The 26,217-nt window shown below is 43.3% G+C and overlaps 1 protein-coding gene across 1 annotated transcript in view; it reads left to right on the plus strand.

Moving 5' to 3' along the window:
• VWA3B (von Willebrand factor A domain containing 3B) overlaps window positions 1-26,217 on the plus strand; it is a 211,482-nt gene that overhangs the window by 25,935 nt on the left and 159,330 nt on the right. The window contains exons 6-7 of the mRNA XM_045886208.2: window positions 5,828-5,997; window positions 9,565-9,680. Of these exons, the coding sequence (XP_045742164.1) occupies window positions 5,828-5,997; window positions 9,565-9,680 (286 nt within the window). The remainder of the gene's footprint in view (window positions 1-5,827; window positions 5,998-9,564; window positions 9,681-26,217) is intronic.

Consider the following 26,217-nt stretch of genomic DNA (forward strand, 5'->3'; position numbering starts at 1 on the left):
GATTTTATTTATTTATTTGAGAGAGAGAGAATGAGAGAGAGCACATGAGAGGGGGGAGGGTCAGAGAGAGAGGCAGACTCCCTGCTGAGCAGGGAGCCTGACGTGGGACTCGATCCCGGGACTCCAGGATCATGACCTGAGCCGAAGGCAGTCACTTAACCAACTGAGCCACCCAGGCGCCCCACATGTGCTTTTTGATAGGACCTTTTGGACATAAAGCTTTACCTGAAAGAAGTGCTGAAATGGTGGTGGTTTATGTTCTTTTAGCCATAAGGGTGTGTGTTTTTGTGAGTGATCATACGGATGGGACTTGAAGGGAGTGGCAAGCTAGTGGGGAAGGACTCTGGGCAGATGGGGTTCTTTGGCCAGCCTCAGCTTCCCAGGTAGGGATAGATCTGCTTTCCTTTGGGATACAGATACTGAACTAATACTTATGGATTGATATTAATTACCACTTAATTGCTTCCTCTGCTCTGGACTCCTATGATTCTGTAGATTTCGAGCTTTACTCTGCTACATTAAGAAGTCCTTTCTTGGGCAAGGAGGCCATGTGCTGGCGCCTTGAAAGGATAGCCCTCAGTGGTCACCAGACTGTTTATTGATACTGAGGAAAATAGTTTAAAATTGGAAATGCATTGTTTATCCTTTCGAAGCCAGAGGAACAAATGGTTCCCATTAAAGAACAAAATAGAAGCTACTTTGTTCTTTGGCCTTTCAAGTTTGTTTTAACATCTGTAAAATTTCAATTGTCTGGGCACTATAATAAGCATTCAAGAAATGGAACATTACACAGGCTCTTGGATGAGTGTGTGTGTGTGTGTGCGCGTGCATGCCTGCATGTACACACACACACACACACACACTCACTCTCAGGTGTTCTGTTTCTTTGTTCACCTAGCTACATTGGTCATAGCTGACTCTGGCGACCTGCCATGACTTGAAGATTTCCCAGTGACCTTTGATTTTTCTGTTTTACTTTCCTTTGGTTTGTGCTTCTCCTTTCTTGGATTCATCCCCAGCCCAGGAAATGTGGAACAATTTAGTGAGTTCCAGGCAAGTCCTATAGAAGAGGAGAAACCCAGAAAGAGGTTAATAGGCACTGATTATCAAATGCTACTTAAAAATTCTTGAGAAGAGACTGTGGAGTATGGCAAATATAAAACATACTCAGACCACTCTATCCTCCCTCCTAGAGCTTATATCTGGATGTGGTCCCTAGGAAACTTCTACTAACTGCAACTGCCTCCTATATAAAAATGCCATGCTCTATGTTTTGTGAGGTGTGGGGATGGGGAGAGGAATGGCTTCCCCTAATGGGCTGCCCCTCTGCTCTGTGCCTCATGCCCACCCCACTGAATTTCAAATTGATTCACATAACTGGTTTTTTCTATAAATAGAAAAGATATAAAGCTTAAGAAACTTTTGAACAGTAAATCTAGATACCCAGACTTTTGCTACTGATGATAACCTGCTTCAGGTTAGCATCTCCCATGAGTGAGTCCTGAGAAAAACCAAGAGAGTGGCTATTGTTTTATGTTCAAAGATTAACATGGAAGTTGGGCTTTTGTATCCAATCCACATGAAGAGGAAGGGCTAACTGATGTGCTTGGTAAGGGTAAGGCGGATGCTCAGAGGTTACTGGCCTCTTTCAGAGCTGGGCTTTGTACCCATAGTCAGGCCAGAGACTGAACAGGCAGGGGTGACTGAGGGTGAGCCTTTAACTCCAGAGGAGCCAGGCAGTGTGGGGTCTGCTTGAGTCCCAGCTCTGATGGCAGCACATGGAGAGCACTATTGATGGATGAAGTATCCTGTTGGATCCTGTGCAAAAGGGCCTGGCTCATTGGAAGGGCAGCCTGTGGGATACTGAGGCAATGTCTGGCATTGTCCTCAGAGCCCAGGTATGCCGTCCAGGCCTGGGTTTCTGCTCTGCAGTATCCTCTGGTCCTAGGGTGCTTCTTTGGGAAGTTGGAGCTTCCCTGGCCTTAATTAGGAGGGGTGTTGTGCCAGGAGGCCCTGGAAGGCCTGCTGATCCAAGATGGGAGAGGTTATTTGGGAAGAGAAGGCTGGTCATCCAAAGCCCTGATTCCCACCTACCTGAGAAGGCTAACTGAGGGGGTTTTACTTGTGCTTTCAGCAGAAGGCTACCTGCCCAAAGGGTACCTGTGTTTCTCTTTGTGGTATCTCAGCCTCTCTTCCATCCGGCTGGTCGGCACACATTTGTTTACTTTAAAAAAAAATAACCTCTTCACTGGGAGAGTAAATGGGTGAATTAGAGCCAGACCTATGTGAGTCCATCAGAAACCTTCACCACTGGACAGTAAACTGAAGGGCTGGCCATGCTAATCACAAGCATGGCAGTGGTTCAGCCAGGCATCAGATCTTTTCACCTTTGTGTCCCTAGAAATGGCAGTGCCTGGCAAGGGCTCGATAAATGTTGAACGTTGAAGGAATGGGAAAGAAGTAGTGTTGATATTCTTGAAGTTGGGGCTGGATGTGGGTCCAAGAAGTTCCCATTCCCCACACCATGGAACAGACTTGAGTTTTTTTAATTGAAGGGTGGTAGTCTGCATGGGACCAGGCAGGTGGATTTGCTGAGCCTTGTAGGACTCTGGTGGGGATAGTGGGTGGAGACAGGGACCCCGAAACCTGGCAGGCCAGAAAGTTGGTGGTGGTGTTAAGGGTGTTAAGGAGGGATTGGAGAACTGAGCTGGATTAACATCAAGAGGGCAGTCACCACCGTGTGTGTGTGGGGGGAGGTTGGAGATCAGAAAATCAGAAAGGGCCGAATAAGGAAAGGGCTGCCACAGGTACAGGGAAGATCTGGAAGTCAGATCCACAGTCTGGAGTTGGTCAAAACTGTTGAAACAGTCAAAGTTTTATGAAGACCAAGACAGAATTTTGCTAGACCTCTCACTGCTGTTGTGGGTGCCTTTCATTTGACTTTGATTCTTGCAGAGTGGAGATTTTGATGGCCCGAGGCTTCTGACAGGCTACAGCCGCGGATAGTCAGGGCGGAAGCAGCCACTGCCAGTCTGGTTCTTCTTTTCCCCCAGATCTGTGTCTGAGAAGACGTCAAGGCCTCTTTGGCTGGGCGGAATGCAGGCTGCCGTGGACACTGCAGAGCTAATGACCCAGACAGAATAAGGCATTTCAAGGGGAAACAGAAACGCCCTACCCTCTTTTATGTAGTGTAAAGTGGCAAGAGTTTTTGATTCCCAGTACAATAGCCGAATGGAATCCCAAATACTGTTTATATCTTGTGTTATCAAATTCAGTACAAATTAGCGTTTAGGGAAATGCTGGTCAGTGAGAAAGCTGCTCCTGGCCCCAGCTGCTCCTGCTAATCCTCAGGCTCGGCCCCTGCCCTGAGCTACTGAGCTACTGAGGTACTTAGAGGTACTGAGCTACTGAGTTACTCAGAGGTACTGAGCTCCTGGGCCAGGGGAGAGGGTTCCACTGAGGACAGTTCCCTTGAGCCCATACAACCTCACCCAGGTTTTAGTCAGGGACGTTGATATCAGGGGCTAGGAGCCTTGGATGGTGTGAGAGCCAAGGGAGTGAAAAGAGTGCCTGTCTCTGGCCACCTTCCTGTCCCAGGATCTTGCTCGCACAGTTCTGGGACTCACGTCCCTCCCTCCCTCCCTCCCTCCCTCCCTCCTTCCCTTCCTCCCTCCCTTCCTCCCTTCCTTCCTAAAGATTTTATTTATTTATTTGAGACAGAGAGAGTGAGAGAGAGCACGAGAGAGAGCATAAGCCAAGGGGAAAGACAGGGAGAAGCAGACTTCCCGCCGAGCAGGGAGCCCCATGTGAGACTCGATCCCAGGACCCCGGGATCATGACCTGAGCCGAAGGCAGACACTACACCCACTGAGCCACCCAGGCGCCCCTCACATCTGTTTCTAAGAGGTGACCAGCCTTGCTATGATGAGCTGACCAAATGAAGTGGTTGAAAGCAAAGGCAGAAGCTCATAGGGTCAGGCAGCTGGACTTACTAGCTGAAAGACCAGGTCAATTAACCTGTCCAGTCCTTCGTTTCTTCATCTGTAAACTAGGTGTGATAACAAGAATTCCTTTTCCACAGGACTTCTGTGAGCATTGAATAAAAGAATTCATGTTGACTTATCATTGCAAAGAGCAGATGACCCCACAGCCACGTCACTTTAAAAGGCATTTTGCCAGTTGGTGGGGGGTGGGGCTAGGTGGCATATTTACTTTCCTCTCCTTTTTTCTCAGTGTCATTATGTGAGTGGAAAGGAGAGGCAGGGAGGCAGTGAGCAGGAGGGGTTGGGGGTGAGATAGGTGGTCTCATTGTAGAGCATGTCCCAGGAAATCCGTAGCACGGATAACCGAAAACACAGGCAATTAAGCAGCTGAGAAATGAACTTAATGAATAGTGAATAACCCTGGAGACTGAGTGAAGGAAAGGAAATCCTGGCTCACTGCTGGCTACAGCAATTTTTAGCTTGATGAAATCTCAAGGGAAAGACGTTTCTGCACAAGGATTTCAGACTCTTGGGTCATTGCCAGAGCAGAGAAGCTGAGTTTGCGTGACGTGCAACAGAGATGCATGGTGTCAGAAGCCGCCGACAGACCACCTAGAGATGTTTGTCCTCACTCATCTCCCCATTGAACTAACAAATCTTACAAAATACTCCCTGTGTCTGATCTCCTCTCTTGGGCCACGTGTGACTTTAGATCCTTATGTGAGGGTGAACCAGTCCCCGTGCTAAGCTTGGGCCCCGACCCAGCTGGAGCACTAACAGTGCAGTGCAGGGAAGCCTACTGAACGCCTCTCGCACAAGCTACTGTGTAACGCGGGGGGAGAAGGGAAGGAGAATGCATTTGCTGGGAGAATATTAGTTGCCTGATAAGGAATGTAGAGAGCACCATTTCTTCCTTCTCTCAGTATTTTTTGTCTCTTGGCAACTGGCCAAAAGAGATATACAACATTGCTCAGTTTTTACTTCCCATTCAGTCCTTTTTAAAATCGGGGAGCGGGTTTGAAAGGCCTGAGAGAAAGAGTCACGGAGGTGAGGTGGGCCTTTTCGAGCCCCATGGAAGGAAGGTTGTCGCTGGAGTAGGTTGCTCTCAGCTCCCACTGTGGCCATGGCCTCCCTCCCAGCAGGGGCCCTCTGCCACCCTGCTCCCACTGCCCCTTTGGGCACAGTCGGCCCTAGCTGCTGCAGACAGGGTGGCCCAGCTGACCGTAAGTCCTCTTCTTTCTGCGTCAGGTGGGTTTAAGTCCCAGGTTTGAGGTTGAACTGAGGTACCTGACTGTTTACCTTCAGCTAGCAGGGGTTTGTGATTAGAGTAGAGAAAGGCTCATGAGCCCTAAGGGGATGGTGACATCTATTTATCCCTTCAAACCCAATGCATTTTTTTGGGATTCTTCCCCAGTTTTTTGTGGAAACAGTCAATTAGGGGGTTTTAAGGGGTAGGTGTAGATGATAGGGATTCCCAGCTCTCTCTGGGTTTTAACTTTCTGAGATACATGCATGCATAAGTGCAAGTCCTCTTGTTTAAACTCAGTCATGAGGTACACTGCATTACCTCCCTTTTTATAAGTGAAGAAACCAAACTTACGTCACTTGCCCAAGTTCACAGAACTTGTTAGTGGCAGGGAGGTCAAACACCGTGGAAGGCAGCAGGCCTTGAATATCTCACTTCCTGATTTTGGTCCCCAAACGTCCTCACAAGGAGCAGTGCCGCTATTCTTGCCGCCCCCCCCAGGAGCAAAGGCAGTTTTGTAGAAAGCATACTGCCAGGGAGTCCCATACAAGGCTAGGGTATGTCAGGGAGATAAACCGTGGGTACTATTGTCTTGCAGATTGAATCCATTTACTACTTTGTGGTGGGAGATGTTCCTGAGCAAACCAAGGGGCTCCTCCTTCAGAGGGCTTTGGAGATCCCATGTCCTGTCTGCACAGTGTCCTTCAATGCCAGAGGAGAAGGCACGACAGCTTTCTTAAAGGATCTGAGTGCCAAGACCCACAGCAGGTAGGCAGAAAATGTGCTCTTGAGGGACAGTGGGTGAGCTGCCTGCTTCCGCAAGATCAGCAGTGGTCTTCCTAACCAGTCTGTTCTTGTGCTCTCCTCTTTCGGGTGGTCTTTAGTCTCTAGGCCTTTTTTTCTCCACGCTGTATTAATCTTGCCTTGTTACTTTCTGTAATTCTGATGGTTTGACATCAGGGTCCTTGCTGCCCCCTCCAAGGCCAGCTAAGTCCTAGAGAGCTTAGCTGACTCACCCAGGAGTGTACCTTTCATATGCAAGCTAACTGATCCAGAGCCCACTCAGTGCCAGCAGGCACTCATGCTCAGGACCACTATTCCCCTGCAGTAATCATGGCGGGGCCCGGTACTGGACAGCTTGGGGCAGCTCCTACACCCCAGAACCCACTGAAGTTATTCAACTAGCCCATCCCAAACCTGCCTGCTCTGCCTCACCCATTCCATGCTGCAGAATCCACACTAAAGACTCTGGCCCATGTTTTCCCCTTGTTCCCTCATGCCTCCTGACCGGCCCTGGTGCTTCCCTGTGTGGCCCGGTGTGATGGGGTGTGCCCCCTCCTCTTGAGAACTGTATTAGTAGTTAGTTTGGGTCGCCAGATACCACAGACTGGATGGCTTAAACAATAGAAATTTATTTCTCACACTTCTGGAGGCTAGGAAGCCCAAGATCAAGGTGCTGGCAGATTTCTGGTGAGTACTCTCTTCCAGGCTGCCTTCTTAACTATATCCTCTCATGGGACAGAGGAAAGGAAGGATGAAGGGGGAGAGAGAGAGAGAGAGAGAAAGCACAAACATGCCTGTAAGTTCTCTGGTATATCTTCTTAAAAAGATACTAATCCTGGGGTGCCTGGGTAGCTCAGTTGGTTAAGCGTCTGACTCTTGATTTCTGCTCAGGTCATGATCTTAGGGTGGAGAGATCAAGCTGCCCCATGGGGCTCTGCGCTCAGCAGGGAGTCTGCTTGACTGCTTGAGATTCTCTCCCTCTCTCTCTGCCCCTCTCTTTGCTTGTGCACATGCTCTTTCTCTCTCTCTAAAATAAATCTAAAAAAAAAAAAAGTACTAATTCTGTTGGATCAGGGCCCTAGCCTTATGACCTCGTTTAACCTTAATTACCTCCTAAAGGCTCTATCTCCAAATACGGTCAAATATGGTTACATTGGGGGGTTAAGGCTTCAACATATGAATTTGGGGGGTGGGGCCACAATACAGTCTATAGCAGGAACTGTGAGTAGCAAACTATATTTTCAGTGGTAGTTATACTGATCTGGTGGCCTCATCATAGCTGAAAAATAACTGAATCTACATTTTAAAAACATACCCATCCCCTTGTCTGTGTGGATAGGTTTAGGTCCCTTGTGGAGAGAGATCAGCTACTTATGCGTTTATAAGGAGAATGACTGAGTTCTTGCCTCAGTTAGCCTGTCTGAAATGGGTACAATTACTGCCCTTGAGCATGTGTTCCCAAATTTGATTGCTCATCACATTTGCCTGGGGAGCTTGTTAATAATTCAGAGGTCCAGGGCTTCACCTTACAGCCTGATTCTACATAATAGAGGGGATCCTGGGAACAGGAATTTAATCACTCACTTTGCATAAGAGCTGCCTAGGGAGTTTGATTAAAATGCAGATATCTTGGCCACAGCCCCAGAGATCCTGATTTTTGGGTGTTACGGGAGGGCCAAGAATACTCATACTTAACAGGATCCCTGGTGATTCTGAAGACCACTGCTCTGGCTACCATTAAAACTTTGAAATCTTTTAACATTAGGTGTTTGGCTTCAATTCTGGGTTCCTAAATCCCCCCAAATACAGGGGGGCTCACTGTCCCACTTTTGCTAGTGGAGAGAGTAGAAGGCAACTGGCAGGACTCCCTGTCTTGCTGGTCCTCTGCTTGATTCACGTGGGGCACTTTCTCTGGGCAGGTGAGAGGTTAGGGAGTAATTTAAAATGGGAGAAGCTGCAGTTCAGCTCTTGATTTTTAGGCCATGTACCATTGAATGTGAGTTTTCCCGGAGAGGACGATTTGTAGACATGCTTTTCTGTCCCTGCTCTGGCCCTTGCAAGTGAGCCCAACCCACAACCGGTGGGGCTCCTGCCTGCTCCACCCCTGCCAGATCCCCAAGTCTCTTGGTTGGCCTCCGCACACCCTTCGCTGGTGAGCCTCAGCTGAAGTGCAGTCATTATGGAACTCTAAAGGGCGTGCCCTGAGCTCAGCTTGCAGGGAGGCTGGATTCTTGGTTCCCCCGTGCCTGAGTCTGTGTCTGAACAGAGCCACCAACCTGCAAAGCATGTTTTGCTTTCTGCATAAATGAGGTTGTGTTAGCCAGAGGGAGTGTCTGCCCTGTTCTCTTTTCTAATCTGGAGAACAGATCAGAGAGTAGAAAGTCCTGGGCACCAAAGGCCTTGGCACTCAGGGTGTGGGACCTGGCAGGACAAACCTCAGCCATCCCCCCTCCGCTTTGTAAGGAGATCACAGGTCTGCTCTAGTGGAAGCACCTGTGGGAGGCAGGCATGGCCAGGTTAAGGGTCCATTGGCCTCAAGAGGGCTGTTGGGACAAGGCTGGCTTGTGGATTGCCATTGTCATTGTTTTAGTCTCACCTGAAACCCTCTAGAAATAGGACCCAGGCTTTCCATGGCCCAGGTAAAGCCCCCACACCTCTCCTACCATCCGTGCATCCATCTGTCCATCCCAGCCCCTGCTTCAGGATTCTCTTCGTGCTGAGAAACAGGCAAAGGTGGAACTCTTAAGGGGTCAGAAGAGCATTACCCAGAGATGATCTGTTAATCTGAAAGAAATTTCCTGCTATCATTGACTTTTTGGATTCCAGATTGTCAAGGGTGTGCTTAGCCCCTCATTTTGTAGACCACACCAGTGCTTCTTGAATCCCCCAGGGATCTTGTTCAAGTGCTTATTCTGACTCAGCAGCTCCAGGTAGGGCCCAGGAATGTGCATTCCTAAGCAGCTCCCAGGTGCTGCTGCTGCCCCTCGGATCACATTTTGAGGAGTCAGGCCCTAAAAACTTGTCCACACAAGAATTCTTTTCATTAGGGTTTCCGCTTAGTTTCTGGGGAAGTGCATATTTGCCGAGTTAAAGTTGACTGAAGCCCGTCGGCAATTGGCAGATGAGCCAATGGTGCCTGTTGTCACCAGCTTTCAACACTGAACCCACCGGGCCGTGGGCACTGTTGAGGCCTCATTAGACTGTTGGCTTGTCAACACTCTTTTGACATGATTGAACCCTGGGAACAGAAGGATAAATATAAAGTAGAGGGTATCATTTTTTCAGGGTCAATACATACCATTTGGTTGGGTTAATTACCCTCTAAGAGAAGAGAGGAGTCATGCGTTAAAATCCCAACAACATTCACAGTTCGCTCTTCTGTTTTGCCTCCCTGTCTTTTGTTTTGGCAGAACTGACCAGGTACAGGGAATAGCCGTGAAACATCTAAGATGCTCGGCACCACAGCAGAGTAAATTCACGGTGTTGGGAGAATGAGTAGACATGCACAAATAGCATTACTAGCCTAATGTTGCAAATCTCTTGCTGTTTCAGATTCCATGCATTTGCGGAGAGAACAGAGTGTGTGGAGTTTCCCCCACTTGCCGTAAAGGATGGTGACAGTGTAATTACTTGGAATTTAAGGAAACTGAAAGGAAAACGCCCTCCAGGTACCTGGGATCCAAAAAACACACAACAACACAGTGTGATTTTCTGTAACTTTAGGAAATAAAGCACTAGTTAGGGACTAATGGAATCTTTTTCATTATTTATATGGTCCAGGGGCAGTTCATGATATTACTGCTGAATCTGTCAGCCCAGCAACAGGCATAAGTTTATTACCACCCAGGGAAGTGGCCTAAGTTATGTGCGTTGAACGAACTTGAGAACCTTCTGGAGATGTGGCCCGAATGTTTCAGTGCTGGACTCAGTTCCTGGGAAGGCAGAACTGCTCTGCTGCCCAGGTTAGCGGATGCTGTAGCCAGGATGCCAACACATCTTGTGGGTTTTCTGCTGTCCCACCTGTCAGTGACGGCAGACAGCGGATTGACCTGCCTCTTGGGAGGGCCAGAGCCCCGGCCCCACAGGAACCTCTGTGGAGGCAGAGTGAACTTCCCCTTTTTATCAGAGAGTATGATCAGAGAGTTTCACAGGCATAGAAAATGAGGTCACCAAATCAGTGAGGAGTAGGTTCAGAAAAAACAGTGCTGGAAGGTTACTCAGAAAACCAAGAGGTGGGAGTTTCTTTGGGGCTGATGAAATTGCAAAGTGCCAAAGATACCGAGTGAACCCTGCTGAGGAAAGCAGGGAAGGAAGCTCGTGTTCGAGTGTGAGATGCTGCGGTGTGACCCAGCTAGAGGTCTGAGAGAGCCCATCCCGACCTCCACCCTCCTACTCATTTTGTTATTGACAGAGACCTCTAGCTTCAGTGTAAGGCAAGAACTACTCTTTGCGAGAAGCGAAGAAGCTACAGGATACATCTGCTTAACAGGTTCCTCTGTTCACATGATGGTGCTACAGAGGCTCCCGGGAGAAGAGCATGGGGCCTGAGGAGGAGGCAGTTGCATTAAGGGGCTAGGGGGTCAGGAGACCAGGCAGGAGTTTGAGTCACAAAGCCTGTCCCTGATAACACACTTTGTGGATTCAGATTCTTAGTGCCCCCAAGCGAGCAGGGGAGAGGTTCTGCTAGAGCTCTTCGGTGGTACTGCTCTAGGTAGCTTATACCTTTGTTCTGATGGCGAAGTGGCTATCTCCAGAGAATTTAAAAAAATGTCAATTGTTAAGCAAGGTTAATAATGCTAATCTAACAAAAAAGAATTAATTCAGGATGTATGCCATGCCTAGTAAAAGTAATGTACGAGATTAAGCCTAGTGGTCAATGTTTGAATCAGGGTAAAGAGTGTGAGGTGTCACCGGTTTCCCAAAGCATGCCAGTTTCTGTAAAGGGGTTCAGTTTTGGCTTATGTGTTCCTTGGTAACTTAGTTATAGAGAGAAACCGATCTGGCTGCATAGCCTACATTTTCAGCATCTACCATCTTCCCCAACCCTGTGACTCATACAAATTAAATTATAGTTTAAACCATTTTCTTAGTCTGAAGTGCTCAGAGCATGGCCTGCTGTTCTAATGCCATTTCAGTGATCCCACGTTCTGAATTTGAGGAGAGAGCCCAGATCCTAAATACACGATCTTGTCTCTTCTATCAATCATGATGTCCCAGAAATGCCAACATTGCATTTCTCCCACTCAAAAACTGCCCAGAAATCCTTGACAGACTATTCTGGTTTGGAAAATGTGTGGCTTCCAACCCAACCTGAGGCCTCAGAGGCAGATGATCAGTCCTTCCTGCTCAGGTCCCGTTCCCCATTTCCCACCCTTGGGGTCAAGCATTTGCCAGTATAAGTTTGCTCGGGCCCGTCTACGGGCTGGGGAGGGAGGACCCCCCACTCAGGAACACCTGCTCAGGAGTTCTTGGTGCCTCCTGTTGCATGGAGAGGAGAGACTGAATGGTTGGAGGGACACTGCTCAGAGAACTGACCTGGCAACTAGAAGAGATTTCTTGCTTTTCCTGCTATTACTGACTTTCTAGACTCCAGATAATTGGCTTTCAGAGTATGACTTCCCATTACCCCGTGCACTACCCCAATATGGAAAAACTCTAGTCAAGACAAATAATCGTTTTAAAAACTGTAGTAAAATGTACATAAAGTAAAATATACTATCTTAACTGTTTTTGAGTGTATAGTTCAGTAGAGCTAAATACATTCACATTGCTGTGCACCCAATCTCCAGAACTCTTCTCATCTGCAAAACTGAAACTCTGTACCCATTAAAACAACAAACCCCCATTCTCACCTCCCCCAGTTCGTGGCATCTACCATTCTACTTCCTGTCTCTGAAATGGACTATTTTAAATATCTCATAGAAGTCATTTTGTGTCTGGCTTATTTTACTTAGCATATGTCCTCCAGGTTCATCCATGTTGTAGCGTGTGTCAGAATTTCCTTCCTTTTGAAGACTGAATAATACTCTCTTGTATGTATAGACCATGTTTTGTTTGTCCATTTATCCATCAGTGGACACTGGGTTGCTTCCTCCTTTTGGCTGTTGTGCGTGGTGCCTCTGTGAACATGCGTGTACAAATATCTCTTTGAGACTGTGCTTTCTGCTCTTAGAATATATACCCTAAAGTGGAATATCTGGATCATATATGGTAATTCTATTTTTAATTTTTGAGGAATCTCCATTTTGTTTTCCACAGTGGCTGCTCTGTTTTATGTCCCCACTGACAGTGCACAGTTTCTCCACATCATCTCCAACATCTGTTGTTTTCTGTTTTTTTTAGTTTGTTATCTTTTTGGTTTTGGTTAGTTGCCATCCTCATGGGTGTCTGGTGGTATCTTATTGTGGTTTTGATTTGCATTTTCCTAATGATTAGTGATTTTGAGCATCTTTTCATGTGTTTGTTTAAATAATATTACAGTGCAGTGTTTTAAAAGTTCAAAATTAATGCCAAAAAACCCATGGTGATCAAAAATGTCACAATTTTAAATAAAGACAAGCTCCAGCAAAGATGATGTGTTAAGTCGTATGGGAGCCTGAGGTAAAGGGAAAAAATGTATGCCTCTGGACACATGTTTTAATTTGTTATTTTTAATGATTGTTTCTGGGTTATTAAAAGTGGTTGAAAATATCAAAGAATTGAACATAGGTATGTTGAAATGACATTATTTTAAATTTAAATATTTGGGGAGTGCATTCATAGCTCTTGCTAAAGTTTTGTATTGATCAAGCACGGTAGTGCTTGCTCGGTCCTGTCCCATGTTGTAACCTCACTTTTGCATAGGGCCCCTACTTTCTAGCCCTGTCTAAATGTTTGCTGCCTCCTTAGAACAACACGTGTTCACTCTCAGTTGAACCCTCAAAGATGTCTCTCCCACTGCCTTTGCTTGGGTTTTTCTGTCCCCTCTGCATATTGCCTTTCTGAGGACTCCTTCCTGACGCTCCTCTCCCTTCTCTTCTCTTGGGCTGCTTATAAGGCATCTGCTTGTGGCCTATGAGTCACCGACAGGACAGCATCTTTTAGTGGTGGTTTGGGAAGGGTCCAGAAACCAGGGGAGGCAGGAATCTCTCTTCACATACTCTGGTATGTAAGATAGATCAGTTAAAAATTTCATAATCTTTTTTGCACTACCTCATTCCCATTTTCTCACACATTAGGGGGAATTGTGCAGACTGTTTTTCGCCTGCTGTGGACATCCCCTGAACCCAGCAAGCACAGAGTAATGACAAAGGGAAAGTGTGTGTGCGTGTGCATGTGCATGTGTGTTGTGTGTGTGTGTGTAGGGTGCAATAGTGATATTGCAAAGGTCATGACATGATCTCAGCCATCCACATTTCCTGAAGCAAAATCTCCACGTTTTAAGAAAGGAATGGTTTGTCACCTACAAGAGGGTGGGGCCAGGTCACTGGCTGGCATTGGGCTTGCAGGACATTGGTAGCATTGGGCTGGCTGGGTCATAACCCTAGGCTCCCAGGAGTTGGGTGTGGGAACCTGACCCCTGGGTGGACTTCTTACCTTTCACTTCTGGGGATGACTTCCTGCCTTAGAGATTCCACTTCCTCCCAGCCCAGGCTCCATCCCATCTAGGCATGTTCCGTCACCCTTGGATGGGCTTTCCTCATTGTAGAGAACAGGATCTTTGGTTTAGATTTAGGAATTGCAGGAGATTTAATCTGGCAGGTGATGCCTACCCGAAGCTGTAGTTCTGTGCTTTCCGTCCTCACAGCCATCCTTCCCCTTGGCTTTCTGCCCAGAGTTGGCTGGGTCCCTGCTCATGTTTATATTCGTGGGGCATAGATCACTCTCCTCTTCCGTGTTTCTCTCCATGTAGGTGTCCTTGCCTCTTTCTTTGTTGTGGGCTTGACTAACTGCTGGAGAGGAGAAGGGGTACCAACAGAGCCTAATTACTGTGGGACTGGAGTGATGCTACTTTCTTGAGCTCTTCTGAGCCACCCAGCCCCCTGCAGCTTGACTTCCCTCTCAGTTAATGAGGATGGGTTCTCTTCATGGTCTTTGTATATCATGAAATATTCATCTCATCCATAAGCAAAATAAAACGAGGCATTTGAGCTTCCCTGAACTCTCAGCTTTTTTTTTTTTAAGAAAAGATTCCTCTCCAGAACTGGACAATACTTTCACTGTTCTTGCCCGAGCCGGGCTTCACCTTCCCCCACATTCTCCTGGCAGGTGTCCCAGGCCACCTCTTTGATGAGAGGTTAAGGTGTGAGTCAGATAGGCAGGTAGCAGGGTTTCCTTGTGTTGATGGCTGGGTCTTAAGGAATCTGTGGACTTGAGCTTCCTAATCCTCTAAACATGGCAGCCTACACTTGACCACAGTGACAGGCTTCATTTGCCCTGGCTGGTAGGGCTTCAGCTGGTGCTGCTGAAATAGTTCTTCCTTCTTCAAAATTATCTTCCACATCCCTGTTTCTGGGCATTCTCAGGGAGTCAGGGAAACTAATAAGTCTAAGCAAACCCCAAGTGGCCTTTCTGCTGATTGCTTTGTATCTTACTACGACTTAAAAGTATTCTGTGGTATTCTTTGAAACTTAGTCTTATCTTAGGTCACTGGTATTCCCCACATCTGTAGTGAGGCCACACCTTCTCTGCACATCAGTTTCCAATAGTTACAACCATTGACTAGATGTGAATTGGCTCGCGTGTAATGCTTGTGTGGGGGACACTGTGCACTTAAGTGAGACCTCTAATGTCAGATATGAATGTCTGGTCACAAAAGCAAGGTTGGTCATATTCTTTGATTTCTCGAAATCAGTTTAATTTTTGATTCCAGGGCCCTTCTATCCTAGTAGACTGGCAGGAAATTAACATCAGTTTATCTCAGAGTTCTCCTCCTGAGCTTTCCCCAAGGTTTGTAGGTCCTAGGCAGTGCTATGAAACCCTTCAGGTGGGGCTCTAGTCATTGGACATCTGTTCCCCCAAATTGCTCCATAAATACTCATCATCCTTTTCTTATGGCCACTCCTGGTCAACCAGTTCTCTGCTGCTCCCATGCTGAGCTTGGGATGTGGGAGTGTTCTGTGGACCCCACCCTACCCTGCCCGATTCACCATGCACCTGCCTCCCAAGGTGCTGCAGAGATGTGGAGCCAGTTCCCATCTTCTCCTGGGACCCTCTCCTCTTCTCCCCCAAACTATAGGGAATCTCCTCATCTGGGACAACGCCTCTCTCCCTCCTGCTTCTTCAAAGCTACCTGCTCTGTAAATCCTAAGGCCTCTCTTAGAGGTTTAGGCTTCAAAAGAAAAAGCCAGAATGTCTTGCCGGCTACTTTGTCTTTCTGCCCTGCCTCCTTTGGGGCAGATTGCAATGTGCCTGATATCTGCCTGAATATGGAGGGAGGGTGGGGAACAGAAAATACAAGGAGAACAGATCACTGTCACACAATATGATCCACTGACATACATAAATGTGACCTTCTATAAAGGTGAAACTCTAACCCTAGGATGGCTTTTCTGTAGAGATGGAAACCACTGAGATAATATAACTGTTTACTTTTTTTTTTTATTTTGTAAAATAACACTTCAGGGATAGATGCTGGAGAATGGAAAATGGAGAGTTTGTGTGGTATTAAGTTGGTGGCACATGTAGGTCTAGAGTTTCTCCATCCAGTAAAGAAGCCACTGGCCACTTATGACTACTGAACACTTGAAATGTGTTGAGTCCAATTGATATGTGCTGTAAGTGTAAAATATATACTGGATTTCAAAGATTTAGTATGGAAAAAATGTAAAATAACAGATAATTTTTATTTTTATTTTTTTAAGATTTTATTTATTTATTTGACAGAGAGAGACACAGCGAGAGAGGGAACACAAGCAGGGGGAGTGGGAGAGGGAGAAGCAGGCTTCCCGTGGGGCAGGGAGCCCGATGCGGGGCTCGATCCCAGGACCCCAGGATCATGACCTGAGCCGAAGGCAGACGCTTAACGACTGAGCCACCCAGGTGCCCAACAGATAATTTTTAATATAGATATGATGAGATGATAATATGAATATATTGAGTGATAGCAAATGTATTAATAAAGTTAAGTTCACTTATTTCTTTTTACTTTCTAAAATGTGGCTGCTAGAAAATTTGAAATTATATATGTGGCTTGCATCATATGTCTGTTGCCTAGCACTCTCTCGGCCACACTGGCTGGCCCTGTCACTAAATAGCTGTGTAACTTTAGGCAAGGTATTTAACCTTTCTGCCTCCCGTTCCTCATCTACAAAATGGGAATAATAGATTGTTACTATTCTCTTATATTGTCTGTGTTAAATGATGAGGCAGAATAAGGCACTGCCCTATGTTCTAGGAACTCAAATGCAGTAGAATCAAGAGTCCTGGCTTTGGAGTCAGACCTGAGTATGGGTTTATCACTTAGCTGTGTGATCTTGGTTAAGTACCTAACCAATCTGAGCTTTAGCTTTCTTACTGATGAATGAGGATAATGGTGTTTGCTTTGTGGGTTGTTAGGAATACATATATGTGTGTGTGAATATGTGTTTATGTATGTATACGTATGTATGTGTACATTGTGTGGGTGTGTATGTACCACACACAGTGTTTTATTTTTTTAAAAAGATTTATTTAATTATTTGAGAGGAGGGGGGAGGGGAAGAGGGAGAGAGAGTCTCAAGCCAATTAAGCCAACTCTGTGCTGAGCATGAAGCCCAACGTGGGGCTCAATCTCACAATCCTGAGATCATGACCTGAGCCGAAATCAAGAGTCAGACACCCAACCAACTGAGCCACCCAGGTTACCTCCCACACAGTGTTTTATACAGCACCTGGTACATAGTTGATAGGTCATAGGTACATGATAGGTTCATAGTTGATAGGTAAATAAATTATGGGTGCTGTTTTGCCTAACCGTCATTATCCTGTTGGTTAGCCTGCTGTTATTACCACTAGATAAGCAACTTAAAGACTAAGTTTTTATTTTCTTCTGATATGCTTATTCTCATGTTTGTTCTAGTTTTACTTCTAATATTAAATAGATTCATTTCTCACTTATAAGTCCATTTGCTTTGGTTTTCCAAGGCATCTCTTGTTTGGCTGAAGTTCTAATAGTTTCCTCAAGGAATAATCAACCACAAGAACAATATTCCCAGGGTTTTCAAATGTTCTTTTCTATATCTTCATGCTTAAAGGACAGCTTGGCTGGACAGAAAGCTCTTGGCTCACTTTTTTCTCTTTGAGTGTCATATGGCTTTGTGCTCCAGTGTCTTCTCATGTTGCAGGCTGCTGAGGAGAGACCTGAAGCTAGCTTGATTTTTTTTCTTTTCTAAGTGACTTTATCTTTTGACTAGGTTGTGCAAATGATTGTTTTTATTCCCAGCTTTATTGAACTTTAATTGACATATGACATTGTGTAAGTTTAAGGTATACAATATGATGATTTGATACACATGTATTCAAATGATTATCATAGTAAGATTAGTTAACACCTCTATCACTTTACGTAATTACCATTTCTTTTTTTTTTGTGGTGAGAACATTTAAGATTTACTCTCTTACCGACTTTCAAGTATATAATACAGTGTTGTTAACTTCAGTCGCCATCTGCCCAGTCGATCCCCAGAACTTACTCATCTAATTACTGGACGTTTGTGCCTTTTGATCAACACCTCCCCATTTTCCCCAGCAAGCCGCTGGGAACCACCATGCTACTGTCTGTTTCTATGAGTTTCCCTTTTGTTTGTTTGTTTGTTTGTTTCTTTCTTTTTTCCTTCCTTTCTTCCTTCCTTCCTTCCTTCCTTCCTTCCTTCCTTCCTTCCTTCCTTCCTTCCTTCCTTTCTCTCTCTCCCTCTCTCTCTTCCTTTCTCTCTCTTTCTTTCTCTCTCTTCCTTTCTCTCTCTCTCTTTCTTTCTCTCTTTTTTTCTCTCTCTCTTTCTTTCTTTCTCTCTCTCTCTTTCCTTCTTACTTTCTTTTTCTTTTTGCCTGATTGGTCTGGCTAAGATTTCCAATACTTTGTTGAATGGAAGTGGTAAGAGCAGGAGTTCTTGTCTTCTTCCTGATCTTGGTGGGAAAGCTTTCAACTTTTCATTGTTGTGTTTGATGCTAGCTGTGGGTTTATTGTATATGTCCTTTAATGTTAAGGTATGTTCCTGATATATCCAATTTGTTGAGAGTTCATTTCATGGCCATTTTTCATAAAAGGATTTTGAGTTGTCAAATGCTTTTTCTGCATCTATTGAGAGGATATATAAGTTTTTATCCTTTGTTCTATTAATGTAGTGTATCACATTGGTTTTCATGTATTGAACCATCCTTGCATCCCAGGGAAAAATCTTATTTGCTCGTGGTATATGATCTTCTTAATGTGCTGTTGAATTTGGTTTGGTAGTATTTGTTGACAATTTTTGCATTTGTATTCATCAGAGATATTGCCTTGTAGTTTTCTTTTCTTGTAGTGTCCTTATATGGCTTTGGTATTAGGGTAATGCTGGCCTTGTAAAATGAATTTTGGTGTGTTCCCTTCTCTTCAACTTTTTTGGAAGTGTTTAAGAAGGGTTGGTATTAATTCTTTAATGTTTGGTAAAATTCACCAGTGAAACCATCTGGTCCTGGGCTTTTCTGGATTGAGAGATTTTTGATTACTGATTCTAGTCTTCTTACTTATTATTATTGGTCTCTTTTTGGATTTTCTATTTCTTGGTCTCTTTTTGGATTTTCTATTTCTTCATGATTCTGTTTCGGTAGGTTGTATGTTTCTAGGAATTTATCCGTTATCCAGTTTGTTGGTGTTCATATTAATCTCTTATAATCCTTTGTATTTCTGTTGTGTAACTTTTCTTTGTTTTGATTTTATTTATTGATTCTCTCTTTTTATCTTAGTTTAGCTAAAGGTTTGTCAATTTTGTTTATCATTTCAAAAAACCATTTTGTTGATCTTTTCTATTGTTTTCATGGTCTCCATTTCATTTAGTTTTGCTCTGATCTTTGTACTTTTGCTAAATTTGGGCTAAGTTCTTCTTTTTCTAGTTACTTGAGGTGTAAATTTAGGTTGTTCATTTGTGGTTTTTTTTATGTAGGTGTTATTGCTATCAGCTTCTCTCTTAGACTAGCTTTTGCTACACTCCATAGATTTTGATATGTATTTCCATTTTCATTTCTTTCAAGATATTTTTTTTTGGTGTCCCTTTGACTTCTTTTTTGACCCTTTGGTTGTTCAGGAGTGTGTTGTTTAATTTCCACACATTTGTTAATTTTCTGGTTTTTCTCCCATTAGTAAGTTTGTGAGTCCTTACCTATCAATAATTATGTTAGGTCTATTTGGTCCAAGATATAGGTCAAATCCAGTGTTTCCTTATTGATATTCTGTCTGAGTGATCTATCCATTGCTGAATGCAGGGTATTGAAGTCCTGTGATTGCATTGTTGTCTGTTTCTTCCTTCAATTCTCTTAATAATATTTGCTTTAAATATTTAGGCACTCCAGTTGGGTGCATACATATTTACAATTGTGATATCCTTTCAATGAATTGATTCCTTTATCATTATATAATGACCTTCTCTGTCTCTTGTGACCAATTTTGATTAAAAGTCTATTTTATCTGATAGAAGTCTAGCCACTCCTGCTCTCTTTTGGTTACCATTTGCGTGGAATGTCTTTTCCCATCCCTTCACTTTCAACCTATATATGTCCTTAAAGCTAAAGTGAGTATAGACAGCATGTTGTTAGATTTTGTGTTTTTTTTTAAATAAATAAAAAAAAAAATCTATTCAGCCACTTTGTGTCTTTTGATTGAATAATTTAGTCCTTTTATGTTTAGCATAATTATTGATAGGCAAGGACTTACTATTGCTGTTGTTTTCTGTTTTTAAATGTCCTTTGTTCCTCTCTTACTATCTTCCTTTGTGATTATTTGATTATCGACTTGATTATTTGATTTGATTATTATAAAGTGGTCCTTTGTCTTTTGTGTAAGACATATAAGTGTTACATGAGGTTTACATAAAACATTTTGTATATACCACAGTCTATTTTAAGCTGATAACAAATTGCCTTCAATTGCATACAAAAACTCTACACTTTTACTTCTCCTTGCCCCACATTTTATGCTATTGATGTCATACTTTACATCTTTTTATATTGTGCATCTATGACAAATTACTGTAGTTGTAGTTATTTTTAATATTTAACTTTTATACTAGAGATAGAAGTCATTTATATACCACCATTACACTATTAGGGTATTATGAATTTAATTAAATATTTACCTTTACCAGTGAGTTTCATACTTTTATATGTTTTTGTATTGGTACTTAGTGTCCTTTCATTTCAACTTGAACTCCCTTTAGCATTTCTGCAAGGCAGGTCCAGTGGTGATGAATTTCCTTAGCTTTTGTTTGTCTAGGATTGTCTTTATTTCTCCATAATTTCTGAAGGACAGTTTTCCTGGATATAGTATGCTTGGTTGGTGGTTTTTTGCTTCAGCACTTTGAATATATTATCCCACTTCCTCCTGGACTGCAAGGTTTCTGCAGAGAAATCTGCTAATAGCTTTATGGGGTTCCCTTGTATGTGATGAGTCATTTTTCTCTTGCGGCTTTCAAAATTCCCTCCTTGTCTCTGAGTTTCTACATGTTTATTATAATATGCCTCAGAGTAATTTTCTTTGGGTTGATCTTGCCTGGGGTTCTTTGAGCTTTGTGTACCTGATGTCTGTGTCTCTCCCTAGATTTGGGAAGTTTTCAGCTATTATTTTTTAAAATCATTTTTCTTTACCTTTCTCTTATCCTTCTGGGCCTCCCATGGTGTGAATGTTTATTTGCTTGATGGTGTCCCATAATTCACATAGACTGTCTTCACTCTTTCTTACTCTTTTTTTCTTTTCCTCTAGCTGGTTAATATTAAATGATCTGTCTTTGAGTTTGATGATTCTTCTGCATGATCAAGTCTGTTGTTGAAGCTCTCTTGAATTTTCAGTTCTATTATTGTTCCTGTTTGGGGAATTCTGTTTTGGCTCTTTTTTTATGGGTTCTGTTTCTTTATTAAACTTTTCATTTTGTTCATGCATTATTTTCCCAATTTCATTTGGTTGTCTATGTCCTATGCATTTCATTGAATTTCTTTAAGATGACTATTTTGAATTCTTTGTCAGATAATTCATAGATCTCCACTTCCTTGGGGTTGGTTATTGGAATATTATTAGTTTCCTTTGGTGGTGTGATATTTGCCTGATTCTTCATGATCCATGTAGCCTTGCAATGGTATCTGTATTCACAGAAGCAGACACCTCTTCCAGTCATTATAGACTGACTGGTTTCCAAAGGTACAAACCTCTGTCTGTTCCCTGTCTGATGGAATTACCTCCAGAATCACAATCATGCTGTGCTAGAGCTAGTTATGAGATTGTTGCTGGGGCTATGGTGGGTTCCACAATTAGCAGGTGGATATGGATCCTGTCTGGTCCCTGGGTGAATGGAACTGTCTCCAGTACCTTGTTTAGTAGGGTGGCTCTGGGACAAGGATCCTCTTCAGGATCCACAATTGGGTCTTTGGACAATGCACCTATTACTAGGTGCATGGCAGGTGTGGCTCCCACTAGGTCTCTGGGAGGGCTACTGCCTCATCGCTGGATGAGTCCCCAGATGGGCAGGACTAGCCCTAGATCATAGTGGAGGAGCTAGAGCCAAGTATAGGGCCCTTTCAGGATCTTCTGTGGTGAAGATGGGAGTGTCTTCTACTGGTTTTCTGGGCTGGCAGGTCTACCAGGCCTGCAGCTGTGATGTGGTTGGAGCCAGATACAGGGCCCTTCAGGATCTCTGGGGCACAACTGGGAGTATCTCCTGCTGGGTTCCTGTGTCAGCATGACTGCTGTTGGGAGGGCCTGGAGCCTAGTATAGGGCTCTTTCAGACTAGAGTATCTCCTGCTGGGACTCTAGACTCTTAGGGCTGCTGGCCTACTGGCTACAAAGTGTGTGGAGCTGAGTATAGAGCCCTTTCTGGATCTCAGAGGGTCCAGCCACAAGTGTCTCCTGCCTGGTTCCTGTGTCGGCACACCTTCTTGCAGACTGCCACTGGAAGAGCACAGGGGCCTAGTATAGGAGATAGCCCTTTCAGGATCCCTGGGGGTGCAGACTGGAGTGTATCCTGCACAGTCCTTGTGCCAGCAAGACTATGCACCTCTGGGACGGGCTGGAGCCCAGTTATAGGGCTTTTTTTAGAATCTATTGACTGAGTTTGGTGGGTTTACCTCCAGGGGCTTCTGCACCATGGACAATAGGGACTAGAGCCAGTTCATGGGCTCCTTCAGGGTCCACAGTCAGGACCAAGGTCTGTATGTCTATTGCCTAATATTCTGCATGACTCCTGGGTCCCTTGGCATATGCATATGGTGCTGATGACAGGACCAAAGCAAATGGGGCTGTAGCTGAGTCATCAGGGGTACAGAACTGTTTCTGTTTCTGTATCCAGGACCATGGTCAGCAAGTCAGCAACATTGGTGCTGGCCTGCCTTCTCAAAATGGTTCTTCTCAGTCTTGGACTGCACCAGGGTTTCACAGTCTCCTGCCTGGAACCCAAATCTCCCATGTAGGTACTTTTGTCTGTGGATTGATGTGTAATTGTTGTTGGTGGGGATACGATTGAGGGACATCTTACTCAGCCATTTTGCTCCAAAGTCCGTTAAGTCCTAGGATATATCTCAATGTTGACTGCTGTAGTTGATATTCCCTGGTATTCTCCTTTACCTATGGAGATCTAAGATTTCTATTTCAGGCAAGTTTCCTTGAATTATATCTTTAAATATTTGTCTGTTCCATTGTTTTATTATTATTTTAAAATATGAATTATTATTTTCAAATTTAAGGAAAACTTAGACATTGCTTCGTGGTATGTGACAGGTACTATTCCAGCCTTTTATCAAATTTTAAGTCACTTAATCTTTATAACAACTCTGTGGAGAAGGTACTATTATCCTCTTCATTTTAGTGATGAAAAAATGGAGACAAAGTGGTTAAGAAGCTTCTCCAAATTCATATAGCAGACAGAACCAAGATTCAGACTCAGTTTATTCTCTTAACCTTTGCACCATGCTGGTTTTCTTCTTCAAGGGCTCATTTTATGTATAAAATAAGAAAGATTTCCATTGACTATCATATCTATCATTTTCCCTCTAATATTTTATTTTTAAATTTTATTTATTGGGCGCCTGGGTGGCTCAGATGGTTAAGCGTCTGCCTTCGGCTCAGGTCATGATCCCAGGGTCCTGGGATCGAGTCCCGCATCGGGCTCCCTGCTCCTTGGGAGCCTGCTTCTCCCTCTGCCTCTCTCTCTGTCTCTCATGAATAAATAAATAAAATCTTAAAAAAAAAAAAAAAAAAAAAAAAATTTTATTTATTTAATCCCTCTGATATTTTAAAAATACTTTATTTCTGTTTGTGTTTACCTTCTCTGGTTTCTTACAATGAGTTCCATAGTATATTTTCTTCATTGAATTTCTACCAATTTCATCTTCTATGATTTGTTTGCCTCTTTCCTGAGTTTTCATATTTCATCTCTTCCTGTTTCTTGCCATCTTACTCTTGAGTTGTATTTCTGCTTTGTTTTCTTCCTTCACGGAAATGATGGATTCATATATATATTTTAATTCATGGTGAAATATTGATCATAATTTTCATGTGTTCCTTGATAACATTTTTAGAGAACATTACTCATCTCTTGATAGTTTTGATGCTTTTTTTTTTTTTTCTCATAGTATCCTTGTTTGGATGCTGTGTGCTAGCTTCCTTTTTATTATTCACCACTGAAGGGAGATAAGATAGGTATCTGTAGGCAGGTGGTAAGGGAGGTAGTGTAGGGGGAGGTCTGTGCTTCACACATCAAAGGCTGGCTTCTCTGCTGCCCAGAGAGAGAGAGGTTCCTATAAATAAGTTTATTCTGGGTGACGCTTTGTGAAGCCTTACCTCTTTTGCCTTTCTAAACCAAATAGAAAGACTTTTGCAACTAGCCCTTGTCATTGAGGTTCCAGTATCCATCGTTGCTCGTCCTTGACTTTGGCTGGGCCCCCCACTTTCTAATACCTGCCCCAGCTCTCTGGACCATTCCAGGTGCACTTTCTCTGTGCTTTATTCTGCACAGCTTCTGCCCATCTCAGCTGCTCTGGATGTTATTTTTTTCTCCTAATTTGGCAGAAGAAGGCATATGTGTTTTCTTTTCTTTTTTCTTTTATTTATTTATTTATTTATTTATTTATTTATTTATTTATTTATTTATTTATTGTTTTAAAAGATTTTATTTATTTGACAGAGAGAGAGATAGCGAGAGCAGGAACACAAGCAGGGGGAGTCAGAGAGGGAGTAGCAGGCTTCCCGCTGAGCAGGGAGCCCCATGTGGGGCTCGATCCCAGGACCCTAGGATCGTGACCTGAGCTGAAGGCAGACGCTTAACGACTGAGCCACCCAGGTGCCCTCTTTTCTTTTTTAAAAAATATTTTTTTTATTTATTTGACAGAGAGAGAGCACAAGCAGGGGGAGTGGCAGGCAGAGGGAGAGGGAGAAGCAGGCTCCCCGCTGAGCAGGGAGCCTGATGCAGGGCTTGATCCCAGGACTCTGGGATCATGACCTGAGCTGAAGGCAGACGCCTAACCAACTGAGCCATTCAGGGATCCCTATGTTTTCTTTTTTAGTTCTCATCCCCCCCTACCCCCCCACAATAATTTCTAGGAAAAAGAAAAGATATTGAGTTTTATAGTTCTGTTTATCCTGGAAGTAAATACTGAGTCTGGAATGTTCAAAGATGTATTAAAGTGAATTAAACCAATGTGAAACCTGAAGTCTTCATCTTTCTTGTGGGGTGGATGGTATTTTTCACTTTTCATTGTTACCCATCTGTGTGTCATACATTATGTTGCCACTCACTCTATTTACATAAAATTAATGAAGTAGCATTTGAACACTTAGCCCATCTATTATCTAGTTCTCAAATTCCAAAATATCTTTCAATAGGTTGGCATAAAATTCTGGTGTTTTAAAGAGAATGTAATTTGTAAATTTTAAAAAATAACTTTTTTGGTCTTTTTTTCTTCCACTGTTTCTTAGAAACCATGATATATCACTTGTAATTATTGGATGAGAGTGATGAAGTGTACTAACCTGCTTAATGTTTAACTCTTATAACTTTAAAGGATTTTTTTCCTAAAGTGATTAAAGCTGGTGTGTGTGTGTGTGTTGTTAGGTGCATTATATACATTACCTCATTTAATCCTCACAACAATTATGTGAAGTGAGTGGTATTATTATTCCAATTTTTCAGAAGAGAAACAGCCTTGGGGTTTTTTTTGAGGTTACATGACTGGTAAGAGGCAGAGCAGGAGGTCTGAGCCTAGGCTGTCATAAGCACTCTGCTGTTCTGCACTGTGCAAACATAGTGTAAACAATTTGGAAAATACAGAGAAGAAAGGAAAAGAAACATTGTTGCCACTTAAGAATTTCACTGTTGAATATACTGGTGTATTTCCTTGTGGTCCTCTTAATTGTATACTTACAGAATGCATGGAGCACTGGGTGTTATGCACAAACAATGAATCATGGAACACTACATCAGAAACTAATGATGTAATGTATGGTGATTAACATACCATAATAAAAAAAAACCTAGAAAAAAGAAAAAGAAAACTAGTGAAAGAAAAAAAAATGTATACTTAAAAAAATTTAAAGCATCACTATTATGTACCGCTTTGAATATTGCATTTTTCCTTAATATTATAGCAAGTATTTTTCTATGTTCTTAAAAAACTTCTGTAAGTGATATTAAAAGATACATAGTACAGTTGACCCTTGAATAGCACAGGAATTAGGAGCACGAACCCCCTGAGCAGTGAAAAATCCACATGTAACTTTTGACTCCCCTGAAACTTAACTACTAATAGCCTACTACTGTTGACCAGAGGCCTTACTGATAACAGTTGATTCACACATTTATTTTTATGTTATATATGTATTTTATACTGTGTTCTTGTATAAAGTAAGCTAGAATAAAGAAAATGTTTTAAGAAAATCATAAGGAAGAGAAAATACATTTACAGTATTGTACTGTATCAAAAAAAATCTGTGTATAAGTGGACCCACATTGTTCAAGCCCATTTTGTTCAAGGGTCATCTGTACTTTATTAAAGTGGTATACTATAATTCTGTA

Source organism: Mirounga angustirostris, unplaced genomic scaffold (genome assembly GCF_029215605.1).
Source record: "Mirounga angustirostris isolate CCGP_5_RB_7025 unplaced genomic scaffold, mMirAng1.0.hap1 SCAF_10, whole genome shotgun sequence".
Taxonomy (NCBI): Eukaryota; Metazoa; Chordata; class Mammalia; order Carnivora; family Phocidae; genus Mirounga; species Mirounga angustirostris.